Here is a 13,441-nt window from a genome sequence, read left to right as displayed (position 1 = left end):
AAATTTCCTAATTTTTTTATGTTTTTGAAATATGTTTTATACATACCATGTGCATATGCACCTCGGATCAGTTTTGAGTTTCCGATATCTACTGCAGAACTAAAGGACGTCAATATGTAAAGCAGGAAAAGGAATATTTGACAGAGACAAAGAAGCACAAAATAAAAATAAAATCGTGAAAATTTGGATATCATGTACACATGTAGACTGATTAGTTAGATAGAAAATTTGTTCTTCCATTTGATACCTAAAATGAGCAGACCACATTTATTGGCATGTAATGCAATAAAGAAATAATGCATAACAGTTCCTAGATTAGCAGGGTCTCATCCAAGATATCAATTTTAGAGAGAAGATAATAACATGCAAAAGATGCTCATGAATGAGTCTTATAGCAGCAGAAAGTATCCCATCAGCTGCGACCAAATCATCGAGGTCGCCCGGTTCGATGGCTCCAATGTGCATATCAAAGCAATCCGTTCCATACGCTAGTACATAACTTCTGAAAATCAGTTCACCTTCACTATTTCTAAGAGCTAAATCAACAGCATGATGAAGGTACATACAATTGTGTCTGTAATCTATCACAAGCTGCGGCCTAATCGATCAGAACATGCTTACAATCTCTATAATGTTTGATCCACCTTCCAGTAGCAGAATTTAATGAGTCTACTCAACAGAAACTCTTTAGAAAACCGATGCCTATAGTAGTGCGTACTTAATGGGCTAGATAATACATTCAGCCAAGTTTCAGGGTGTTGTAGTACTCGCACAACACTTGATATAAATACATGTGAAATCCTCTTCACCTCTGCGGATGGTAAACTTTGCAGGTGAGATTACCTGGGAGTTTCTCAGGTTTGCGCAACAGTACGAATTTTGCGCCAATGGCCAACGGGATCCTGGGCCAAATATGAATCCTCTAGCTTTTACAACTACTAAAGATCTCATGGCACCTCTTAGGAGACATGTGTATATCGCCATGATACAAAATGTGCACTGCAGAAGTATCTAAATCACACTCTGCATAAGCATAATAAAGGATTATCTTTACCCGATTAATCTACAATGCATAAAAATGAAATATGGGAAGATGCATCACAAAATAACGGTATTCAATCAGAAATAGGGATATTTGCCCTAAATAACGGTAGAGTTCATAGGAAGTAGAAAATTGGATTAGCTAATATGAACAATCATCCTTCATAAAAAACAATAATAATAATACGAGGTAGCAATGGTGCTAATGAATCAGAAAATATGGATATTTTCCTAAGCAACGTAGAGTCTATATAAAGTAGAAAATATGATTAGCTAATATGAATAGTCACCTAATATGAGTTGATATACCATATAATTCATTTCACATTTATTGTTAGTTGATTGACTCCAGCTTCCTTGTATAACTGGGAAGTCTCAAGCTGTGTTCTTTCCTACCACAGATTTTGTAGAAGAAACAGATCGTAAAGACAAAATAACCTGCAAGTAAAGATAAAAGATAGAGAAGTAACATATAAGCAAGCTTCATGTTAATTACCAACTTATCGTAGTAATATGGAAATATATTTCTGGATAACACACATAGGCTTCCCATTGTATATCTGTGATTGAAGTAGCATCGAGACAGGACAAATTAACATGATTGATCGCAAATCTATGCTGAATGGCATGTGGCTGCAAAATTTGCATCGTCAGAGTCACCCGCTGCTTCTTAAAGGTAATGTTCAGATTAGACATGGCATCTTTTAGTAATACGGTCTATGCTGTTAAATGTTGCCTAAAAACTGTGGCTATTAGACTCACAAGCTGTGAGATTAATTGACACACGTTTTTTTTCATATGCACCTTTCATCATACGACCATTTTCTGTAGAGCCCTGAGATATAAAAAAAACAGAAATGTCTATCAGTGTCACTACTTGAACAACATGCATATGCATTTGAACTTCAAAAACTAAATTGCAAGGCATCAACATTCCTGACCAGTCAAAAACAAGGAAGCCATCTCAGTTATTACAAATAGCTTATTTCCATACAATGCAACTTCTTTTCGCAAAACAGCATAGAAAAATGAAGGATCATCTAAGGTAATTTTCCTTACCTCAAGAATGAAACCTGTAGCATCACTGAAGCTGTACAAAGAAAGTGAACTTGAGAGGAGCATAGGATTGCATCAACCATATCCAAATCTGTACCAAAATATCAAGTTAGTTCAAACCAGACCACATGTCAAATCTGCATAAATGGGCATTCAGAGAGATTGAGAGGGGAGGGAAGACTCAACAAGAATTGGTAGGAACCCACCATGGTGAAGGAACAAACTGTCGCAGAATGTCTGCCTCTGCCACGACGTGGGTGTAACCCCTCCTTCGCTCAGTTGACATCACCAATTTGGCATTTGGAAGGTAAAGACTGAAATGGTCATAATCAGTGACAAAATCCCAGGGTACCAAATTCTACCACATGGTATTGATGTGAGAAAAATGCCTAAAATTACAACAAAGGCCTACCAAGACATGTTCAAAATCTATCCCCAAATTAACGATTCAATAAGAAAGTAAATGAGTAAACATTGTATTGCTAAAAATGCAGCAAGTTTCACTGCACAAAAGTATTGCATCGCTGAGCTATATTCATTACCATACAAATGAGAAAGCTTGGAGAGAAGGTACCCTTACCTTGACCATAATCTCCACTGAACGTGAAAGGATGAACCAAATATCTATCGGGAGCAGGGGAAAGAAATTAGTTCCTGCAAGAAATCACAGGGTGATATGGCCAATCTGAAGTGGAGAGGATGGAGTAGCAGCGAGAAAGAATGGAGAAGGTGAAACAGAGGGTGGACGTGCTGGCCGAAGACAGAAAATCATACCCATCGAGGGCTGGTAGGCCGTGCTGCGAAGGCGGGCGGCGCAAGAAGGGAGGTTGGTGGCGAATTTGCAGCGCCGAAGCCGACCTGCCAGAGGTGGCCGAAGATAGCGACGCCAATGCATCCCTCGCCAGACGCTTGTGGGCCATCTCGCTATGACCCCTCTTGGAAACGGCATCGGCGCTCGGACTTCTCCAACCATAGCCCGTGCTGCGCCTCTGGCTGCTTCCCATCCGGTACCTCCTTGATTTCTCCACGCCCCTGCCTTTTCCAGAGCAGGAAGATGGGTGGCCATGGGGTTAGCCTGAGGGGAATGAATAGCAAATAGAAAGAGGGACAGAAGAGGGACACATACCTGGACGAAAATGAGTGTTGGTGTGGCTCGAGGAAGAAGAAGTGGTCTCCGCCGCTGCTCCGCCTCAACTTCCGCGTGCTCCTCCTGCTCCTACACCGGCATGGAGGAGGCTAGGGTTGAGGAAGAAATCAAACAGGAGCAGCTTGCCTCAGCTCTTACATCCGCCTCCAGGAGATCTCCCTTCACAGGAGGGTTATTGAACGAGAGACAAAGAGAGAGACAGATAGAAAAGAGAGAGCACCTGAGCCCGTGAGGAAAAGATGGATCACTGCTGCTGCTCCCGGTGGAGGCACGACGCGCGGCAGCGGGCTGTGCTGCTCTCGCCGGCCACCAGACATTTCTCCCCGTGGCGACCCGGTGCGCAGCGGCGGTGCTCCCGACGGCCAACGCTGCTCCCGACAATGGTGACTTCACCTTGACCGAATCGTCGCCTCCCTACATCCCGGCGATGAGCGCCACCAGGAGCTCCGCCGCTTCGTCCTCTTCCTCGTGGCGCAAGGAATCAACCCGCAGCGCCGCCAACCGTCGACATGGACCTCGTCTTCCTCCTCCAACCACAATGAAGGAGGTCGGACTGCTGCGGCGCTGCGGTTCTTGTTCCGCTGCTGCACGCAGATGAACAGGGGCAGGCTCGTCGGCTAGAAAAGAGGAGAGGCGGGTGCAGAGCACGGCGGAGGAGAAAGGCGGCGGCTGCGATGGGGATTGGGGAATATTTGCGTAGGGTTTGTTCTGGCGCTGTTTTTATCTCTCCAACCGCGACGCGTGGACCAACCAGTGGAGGATAGTCGAGGCCGACGCCCAGCCCGCGCGCGCCGAATGGCCTATCGTGGATGGCCTCAGAATGCCCCATGGGGTTGCAACAATTATACCTTTAGATGCTGAAAACTCTTCTCCTGAAATTCCCCCCTTCCTCGCTGCTATCTCCTTCATAATCATTCACTGAGCTCTTTGCTGCGACTCCCCTTGGACCTCCTTGGCAATGTTGGAATAATCCGACGATATTAATTTGGCCTCATGCAAATCACTTGCCAGACAAAGTGCCTCGGCGCAGGCTAAAGCCTCCAGCACCTCCGGATTGGTCATGCCATTGACAGTCATGTTTTGTCCTATTTGACTCAGAGTATGACAAATCCAGGGCCATAGCAGAAAATGTTTCAGATCACTTGATTTTAGAAAGTTCAGATCAGTAGCCCACACAACTGGCCACCTTTTGTTTCTTCTCATGTTTAACAAGTTCCTGAGCTGCCATGTTATGCAACCCAACTTCAAAATTACAAAAATGCGTAATGTCCCAAAAAGATTTTTCATTACAGGAACAGAAATACTGCCGCACGGAGACAAATCAGCGCAGTAATAATATGCGATATGGCAATAGGCTCTTTGACACATTATCACAATAACAGAAGTGAGCATGCATCTTCAGCAAGATAAATCAACACAACACGGTGTAACCCTGGTCCAGCTAGATGATACTAAGTCTAAGATACTTCACGGAGTCAAACCAACATGACAACCACAGACAAAAGATAGCAGCCTTGTCACTGCTGCAAAGAGTGTTCTTTTGTTGGTTTTTTCGAAAGTTCACCGGGGGGGAACGAATCCCCACCTGAATTTTCATTTTCAACTTTTATGTGGGCTAGACTAGCCCAGGGGAGGAGGGGAACCGCCACATCCCGGCGGTGTTCTTTTGTTGGTAATTAAGATGAAATAGGCCATCTGTCTTCGACCAAGGTGTTCTCTTCCTCAAAACCTGTAAGAATATGAAAATTATGATAAGTTTCCAGAGCTGTTATCTGGGAAACAAGAAAGTTCAGCTCTAACAAGGAAACTTGGAAAAGAAGACTTCACCCCCAGAAAATTGTACATTTTCCTTGAATAAACAGAAGAAGAATCTAATTATACTCAAAAGTTTGCACAGATGTTGGATCAACATGGAGTTAGTTGAAATCCTGATAGCTGTCTAGCAATGGCATCGCATCACTTAACTATAAATACTCACGGCAAGAACATCAGACAATCTGTCTAATTATGAAGAATCAGATGCCCAAGTATACACCATACATGGAAATGTAAGTCAACAAGTAAACAAATCGAAGTACAATTGGAATAGAACATGACAATATTGGCTGCTTCCACCCTCGAAAAAACTTTGGATATTTATATTAGTATGCAGAAAGAAGAAAAATTCATGCAAATGATTGAACATACAGTACTACTGGTTTCTAAGTAAACATCAACAATGATCAGGTACCAAAATGTCATAGGTGGAAACTAAATTGAGGGGGAAAACCATGGCAGAATAGCAGATACTTATACAATGGATACATAGTACATAGTATATACACTAAGGACCCCTGAATAATGAACAGTAGATTGAGAACAAAAAGGAGAAAATGCCCTGCAACAAAAGAAAAAAAAAAGGAAAAAGGGTACCATGCAACATTTTGCATCTTCATATATATAATGAGCATTTAACTTCCCACACCTACTGAACCCTAAATAAATACAAGCCAACATATTGTGGTTACTGCTTAATTATAACTAGAAGTATTAAACATATATTGGTGTTAAAGCTGAAAACAACTCAGCAAGATTATCCATTGTACTCTCCTCGGAGCTACTCATTCGGAAGTTTGCCTTACTGTTAACAATCAATCAACAAGTCACAAAATGTATGAACTATTCAACAAACTCAACAGGTCGTTTACCATTTATGCAGTGCATTATCTAAACACCGTTGTCATTAATATCTCCAAAAAAAAAATGGATTCCATTGAGGCTTTTCTTTTTCACCCACCACATGCAGTGCAGTGTTAAAAAAAAAAAAACCAAATGCAGTGCAGAGTTTTCATTACTCAACAGATCTGATATAACTTTTTCTACTGAACTATGAGTTTCTTCATTCCTTTCTTTCATCCCCACATATGAAGGAAAACTGCAGATATACTGAAAGCATGGAGAGTGTTGGCAGTTAGCTTACTAATGTTAAGTGTACCAAGGAACTTCAAAATTTTCAGAACCTCCACATCAACCAAGTTACATTTGACTTCGACTGTCTTAAGGTGTTCTGATATTGCAGATGAGCTCTCCACTGCATTGCAACATCCTCTTATTTCTACTTTATGTTTTGGTCCCTGCAGGAAAAATCATTGCATCAAAATCAATCAGCTAATGGATAATATATCTTTACAATGCAAGATTTCCCATTTTGACATACTTTACCTTGGAAAATAAATGAAGAGTGAGAATCTCGAGAACTGGCGAGTGTTCAAGAATACAAGCTAGTGCCCGGAAGTCAGTAGACACACACCAGTATTCATTGAGTATCAAAATCTTTAACTTACTAAATGTAGGGCACCATTTCAAATCCCTTCTGAAAATAAACTGCCGGAATTGAAAAACAAAAGAAAAAAAATTAGTCGTCACGGGGAACATGGTGATTTTTTAAGCATGGGGAACATGAATGTGATGAACTGATATTTAAAACATGCAGAAAAGCCTGCCTCAGCATCGTTTATAACTGTTAAATGATGATTACAGTCTCATAGATATTGCAGCAGATATGAAAGGAAAAACAAATGGAGTTAAGACATACCGTGTCATGTTCATCTATCAATGTCAAATTCTCAGCTTCTGATAAACCTTTAAGAAGAACGCATTCATCAGAATTAACACCTTGTAGATCGTAACAACCTTGACAGTGCTCATTGTGACAATCCCAGGAGTCAGAATAAAAACATCTATCCACAGATTCTTTGATAAATATGGCGAATGCATCCATCAACAACGGCATGCTCTCAAGCACGGGAGTCCTGTCCCAGTTGTCCTCTAGCCGCAGCGAGACGAGGCTTGGAACACAGATACGAGTACGGATATGTTGGTTGAAACTGCTATCAATGATGGCCAGGCGTTTTAGAGAGTTGGAAGAGATCTTCCTGACGTGGACGAGGCTGCCATTGTAAATTACCAGAACTTCCAGTGCCGGGCAGGCAGCAAAATCAAGAAAGCTGTCATTTAACCCTGTATCAATAAGCTCTAGGATCCTCAGATTTCGAGAGACAAGGGGCAGGTTGTCTACGTAGAAGTAAACACCCAAGTCATGGCTCTCCCGAGAGATGGCGAGCCGGAGCAGCCTGACTCGGCACAGTATAACGTGCCGGATCCAGAGGCTCACGCGGGGCACGTCGTCGTCGGAGACCACGTCGAACCTGAGCTCGCACGTGTCGATAGGCGCCCCCGCACGGAGGAGCAGGAGGTGGTTGACGAACTCGCGGAGGTCGTGGACGGGCGTCGGCTCCTGGTCGTAGCCGCCGCCGGTGATGCGCAGGCCCGTGGCGGTCTTCCAGAGATGGCGCCAGCGCCGGGCGAGCACGCAGGTCCGCACGGCCTGCTGCGCCGGGAGGAAGGAGAGGATGTGCTGCAGGAGATCATCCTGAAGGGTGCCGATGAAGTCGTCACCGCTGGCCACGGCGGCTCTCTTGCCCTCTTGCGGCGGAGGCATTCCGTCGAGCAGGTGGCGCGCGTGGATGGTGCGGCACAACTGCACGAGCCAGGAGCCCAGGATCACGCAGTGCAAGCGTGGGGGCAAAGAGGGGAGACAGAAGGAGGAATCGCTGGGTCACCGCCGCAACTCGCCGCCGGCGCCTTCCCCGCCGGCACCAACAGAGTAATATTTTGTCGCGACCAGGACTCCACGCCGCCTGACGGGCGAGTCTTGCCGTGTGCTTGTGCCGCGAATTTCACAAAAATAACCTTTTAGCGAATAAAAGCATGAAATGATCCTCTGATAAACTATTTCACTCCTTTAACTATTTTCTGTGGCGCCCTTTTAAGCGGCGCCACACCTATCTATGTGGCACCCTTGTGAACGGCGCCACATATTCTGGCGTACGTAGTAAGTTGACGATACGTGCCGTTGACCAGCCGACGTGGAAGGACGTGCGGTGCTGCTCCCACGGACGCCACACTTAGAATGTGTGGCGGCACTCGAAAGGGTGCCACACGTCTAATTATGTGTGGCGCCCGAGCTGCCCCAGCCCGAGTCAGGCCTTCTTCTCTTCCTCTCTGTTTCTTTAAGAACGGAAAGCAGCCGACGGTTTTGTTCTGCCCCTCCCCCTCTACCTCACCAATTCCTCAGATCTAGTCGTCTGTTCCGTTCCCAATCCCTTCCTTAAAGTATTCCTCCTGGATCCCGTTCGTTTCATCCATGTCAAGGATTTAATGTATGTATGTATGTATGTGTGTGTGTATGTATGTGTGTATGTATGTGTGTATGTATGTGTGTATGTATGTGTGTGTGTAGTGTGTGTATGTATGTATGTGTGTGTATGTGTGTGTATGTGTGTGTGTGTCATGAGAGGATAGATCAAGATTCTCCTCCTCTAATTAATTACCCATAATTTTAGTTCCTCGATCTGATAGCTGATTTAGTTTCTCCTGGAATCACATCCTGTGATTAGATTTAGTACCAAGGAAAACCAAAATTTAGAACATGTATCGTGATAGTATGGTAGTTCTTATTGTATGTATTTCTGAAGAAAAAAATTGTAGGATGGTGTGGCTCCTCGATGATTACTATGACAGGGAACACCGGGCCCATCATTAGGTGGACCTAGGGAAGGTACAAATTCTTTTCTTAGCACCACTTGTTTTATTCCCTTGGATATGGCATAATATTGTGTTTGTATGTGCTTGTAGGTTCTTCCGCCCTTGAAGTTTCGTTACCACGGTTTTATGCGTGACATGCCGTATGATGAGCGGTACACGGAGCACATCGAGCCTACCGGTCTTGTCCCGTTCATCTCGCTTCTAAGACGGGGGCCACCGAACATGAACGTCGCGGCAATCTCCGCACTTGTCGACCGGTGGAGGCCCGAGACGCACACCTTCCACTTGTCGGCCGGCGAGATGATCCCTACTCTTCAGGATGTTTTCATGATCCGTTGTCTTCCTGTTCAGGGTGAGCCAATGTGCATGAACACAGTTTCTGATGGGTGGCGCGAGCAGATGGAGGAGCTTATTGGCATGGCTCCTCCGGAACCACCAAACAAGGCGGATAGAGCTCCCGCGTGCGCAAATTACAAGTGGGTCAATGATAACTTTGCTCAATGTCCCGCTGGGACCGACCGGGACACTGTCAGGACATACACCCGAGTGTATTTGTGGTATGTCATTTCAAGGACTCTCTTTGCTGATAGTGGTGGGAAGTTGGGCACAAGTGGAGTTGGGGAACCGCGGCACTTTCCTACCTCTACCGTAATGATTTTCTATCTTTACCATTATTCTGTAGTAGTATGCTAGACAAAGTACTAACCAAATATCGTATGTGCACAGTTGGACGAAGGTTGTCGCAGGACTGGTTTTGCCGTGATTGGGTGGATGCACGCTCCTACTTTCCGTATGGAGCTAGGAGCGCCTACTAGTTGGGCGGCCCAAGGTTTACGAGAAGAGGCAATGGGTTGATCACGAGAACGTTCTTCGGGACCCACTTGGGCTTACTTGTGGGACAATGTCTCGGAGATGACGAAAGATCCAGCTGTCATATACAAGCCGTACACTGAGGAGTTGGAAAGTCTTACCTCTGAGCAGGTGGATTGGGAGCCATATGGTACCAGGGGCATTTTGCCATGATGATAGTAGACCTCAACCAGAAGTGCTTAGCGGAGGCGGGTTTGTGGCGTATGCGGTGCCCACTCATAGGCATGTGGGCGGTTGAATACCACATGCCGCACCGTGTGATGAGACAGTTTAGGTTGTTTCAGGAATGCCCAACTGATGGTAAGACACGGACCGCACGCTCCATAGGTAAGATTGAATTGGAGAAGCTTACTTTGGCAATTGTTCTATTCAATACACTGTACAAACATGTTCTCCAATATTTTGTAGGCTTGATAGGAAGCAACGGAGGAAGATCCAGAATTGGCCTGACCATCACATGAATCATGTGACAGCGTTCCAGCATTGTCTGGACGTGGTACGGAATAGTGTATATGTCGAGGTTAGGGAGTTCAACGATCTTTCTTTTAACGACTATCTCTGTTGGTTTCTGGATAGCACGCGTATCGAGATAGTGAAGCATGTGTATGGCGAAGAAATCTTGGACGAGTCCATCATGTTCGACGAAGTTGCGCAAAGCCATTACGACAGGCTTGTTCGAGGAGGGTGATCGACTTCTCTTGCTTCCTCCCTGAACTTTGTGGTAACATACTCCCTCATTTGCTACTTCATCATCCATATTGGCATGTGCTCGCTCAAATTGTTTACCACATGTTGATCATAGCGGTCGGAGATCAAGAAGCATGCCGAGCAGTGCAAGATTGTTTGGGATTACAACCTTAAAGATAAAACGGCTAGCTCAGTGCTGCGGGATTTCGTGAAGGCATGGTCACCAACCTTGATGGTAAGTTATTGCGTTTGGCGCCTTTCTAATCCTGATTGCCATGACACAGCGCATTGGACAGAAGTTGTGGCGCTTAGGCAACTTGCTAGGTTGCCGTGACGGCGAAATTGATATTGTCGGGGGATGGCCCCCGGTAGGCCAAGACTATGGCAAATGTGCCATAGTATATCATTTGTATACCGGATTAAAGGTGGATCTGGATTCTAAAAGTTAAGTTTAACAACGCTAAGCGGGTACAAACCGGTATCCCAGGAGGGGTATGCCGGACTACGGGGAGCAAGAGAGTTTTAGCCACCAAGTCAAAGATACCGGAGCTCACCGGTAGAGGTACCGGAGATCCGGCATAGGCTCAACTGTAGCATGTCGGCATTCCAGTCAAATATTTCTCCAAGGACCGAAGGACAGGATGAGCGAAGCACGTCAGCTTTAATCGAAGCCCTGACGCCAAAGGAGCTGCTGACGTTAAAGATACCGGCCGATGTCACCAATCCCTGATTAAAGACAGAAGCGGTGTCACAGGGGCCAAAGAAGCTTTATAAAGTAGCTTAGGTCATCAAAGATGTCATTAGGGTTTCTCCCCTTGTAAGCCACCTCTCCCCTATATAAGGAGAGGAGGCACACCCCTGCGCGGGACGGAAAAACAGAGATCGATTGAGTAGCGACTAGAAGCAGATCTTGTACTGTACATCTTCAACCTCTGGCCGTAGGCTAAGTTCATCAATACAATCCGGAGTTCTTTCTCTCCTTTCCTCTTAACCAAACCCTCCCCTAGATCCTCTAGCGCATATTCGGCCCCAACTTAAGCCATCCCATGGCATCTGCCGTTCCACCACGACGATAGTTGGTACCCACCATGGTGCCAGTAGCCGTGCTTGCTGGAGTTCATATCCGGGCGAGCCTCCTCACCGTCTCCTGCGAGTGCGTGGTGTCCGGCCTCGTCCAGCGCCTCGGCTCGCTGGATTTCGTCAACGACAACGGTGGGTGCTTCGCCAATGGCAGCCGCTTCCCCAAGAACGGCCACATCTTCGAGTTCGGCTCCCACCGCATCTACCTCGGCACCGTCCCGGAGCGCCAGTACCCATCGCTGGTGCTGGTGGTGCCGGATCCGCCAAGATCTTCAGCTGCTCGTGGGTCGCGCCCCGACCGCGTCGCCGATAGCGTCGAGGTGATGATGGCTGGCGCAGGAGGCGCTGACAAAGGTGCTGCAGAGGAGGGCGCTGGGCAAACCAAGTCCGGGCGCACGGCGAAGCCTCCTACGGAGCGCGACGAGATCGTCGCCGGTACCTCTACCGTGCCACCGGCGGCAACCCCGCTGCAAGCGGCCATGAGCGTGTTGGCTACGCCCATCGCACACAACGCCGATGCCGCGGCCACCCAGGCTAAGCAGGAGGCACAGCGACAAAAGCTGCTCTCCGGCGCGGCAGATGTCATCCAGGCCCAGCAGGAGCTCAACCTGACCCTATGTGAGTATAACGTTGCACATGGCTTTGCTTCCGTTAGCGTGAACCCTGCTAGAGTAGCGGGAAGCCGGCTTAGAGGTTGTAACTTAGACCAGGATCTACGCTGGGAAGTTCTTTCCGATAAGAGCGCGTTAGTATCTTTGAGTATGCTAGAAAAACCTAAGTACAGTAGTCCGGATAAAACTTTGAAAGCTGCTAGAGCTGCAGTAGAAGCATGTGAATCGCTAACCGGTGAAGCTCTAGTAAAACAGCAAGCTAGGGTAAAAGAGTTGCTTGATACTATTGAGGCACAAAATGTTGAGATGGCCCGGAATAACAAAGCGGCATCGCAATCTATTCGTTCGGCAAGAAATGCCGGAAGCAAATCGCATGGGCAGGCCTCGTCCCCCCATCCGGACAGAAGAAAACAAAAGGATGCGAATGCTGATCCGGTTTTGGCCGGAAAACAAAAAGCCGGGCAACACGACGCCGGTAGAAAAAGACAAGGGGCAGGCTATGCCGGAAATGGCAATGCCGAAAATGCTTATGCCGGAAACGGTGAAACCGGGCAAAACTATCGCCCAGCAAGAGCGGGTTATGCCACACAAGAGACACCACCGCAGAGGTACCAAAGGGGTGCCGCAGCTGCGCCCAACCGGTATGATGAAGCCGATTCCGGATGGGAACGAGCCGGAAACTACCGGAATCCCTTGGGAGAATGTGTTGGAGAAATATGCTTGCCGGATAGAGATGCGCGACACAAGCTGGACAGAGTATATTTGTCCCAGATGATTGAGTCCGAAGGTCCGCCGCGTCCGCAATGCTTTGGCCCACGGATCATGAGGGAGGAACCACCGATGCGTAACTTCCAGTTGCCCCGTGACACAAGAACATACGATGGCACCACCAAGCCGGAAGATTGGCTCGCGAATTATGTTACAGCGGTATACGTCGCTGGAGGTGGAGGAACTGCAGCATGCGGAGGAAACCGGCACTGGGCGGTAAGATACATACCATCAGTGCTGGAAGGACCGGCGTGCATTTGGCTAAACAATCTGCCAAAGGGAAGCATAAATGGTTGGCTTGATTTTGCAGAAGCATTCGTGAGCAACTTCAGCAGTACATACCGGAGTCCAAATAGACCGCAACAGCTCGCGATGTGCCAGCAGCGCGAGAATGAAACAGACCGGGATTATTTGACCCGGTGGAACTCAACAAGGAATTCCTGCGAGGGCGTGATAGAAGCACAAGCAATTGCTTGGTTCTGTAATGGGTGCCGGAGAGGCTCCCCGTTGTGGTAAAAGCTACAGAGAAGCATGCCAATGCAACCGGCAATCGTGGGCGCTCTCCGGAAATGATCCGGGTGGCTGATAGCTACGC

The 13,441-nt window shown here is 46.9% G+C and overlaps 1 protein-coding gene and 1 long non-coding RNA gene across 6 annotated transcripts; both read right to left on the bottom strand.

The window, feature by feature from the left end:
- Nucleotides 1–449: 449 nt before the first annotated feature.
- On the bottom strand, nucleotides 450–3,297 carry LOC124703560. 5 transcript variants are annotated; one of them, XR_007003169.1, is made up of 5 exons: nucleotides 2,872–3,297; nucleotides 2,678–2,751; nucleotides 2,304–2,411; nucleotides 2,101–2,188; nucleotides 450–1,876 (listed from the first exon to the last, which is right to left on the bottom strand). XR_007003169.1 is itself a non-coding variant. In XM_047235775.1 (3 exons), exons 1-3 carry the CDS (start codon nucleotides 3,161–3,163, stop codon nucleotides 2,373–2,375), a joined length of 405 nt encoding a protein of 134 aa, XP_047091731.1. In that variant the 5' UTR covers nucleotides 3,164–3,297; the 3' UTR covers nucleotides 2,200–2,372. The 5 variants fall into 5 exon arrangements, 1 of the variants encoding a protein (XP_047091731.1); XR_007003171.1 differs by having other exon boundaries at nucleotides 450–1,479; XR_007003170.1 differs by having other exon boundaries at nucleotides 450–2,188; nucleotides 2,284–2,411.
- A 1,620-nt stretch (nucleotides 3,298–4,917) lies between these two features.
- LOC124701981 lies at nucleotides 4,918–6,874 on the bottom strand. The gene is made up of 4 exons (XR_007002290.1): nucleotides 6,819–6,874; nucleotides 6,446–6,607; nucleotides 6,204–6,357; nucleotides 4,918–4,973 (listed from the first exon to the last, which is right to left on the bottom strand). It is a non-coding gene; the product is annotated as an uncharacterized LOC124701981 (long non-coding RNA).
- Between the last annotated feature and the right edge of the window lie 6,567 nt (nucleotides 6,875–13,441).

The sequence above is a fragment of the Lolium rigidum genome, chromosome 3, assembly GCF_022539505.1.
Source record: "Lolium rigidum isolate FL_2022 chromosome 3, APGP_CSIRO_Lrig_0.1, whole genome shotgun sequence".
Taxonomy (NCBI): domain Eukaryota; kingdom Viridiplantae; phylum Streptophyta; class Magnoliopsida; order Poales; family Poaceae; genus Lolium; species Lolium rigidum.
Note: the sequence above shows the minus strand (reverse complement) of the source record. Positions and strands in the feature narration are given on the sequence as shown.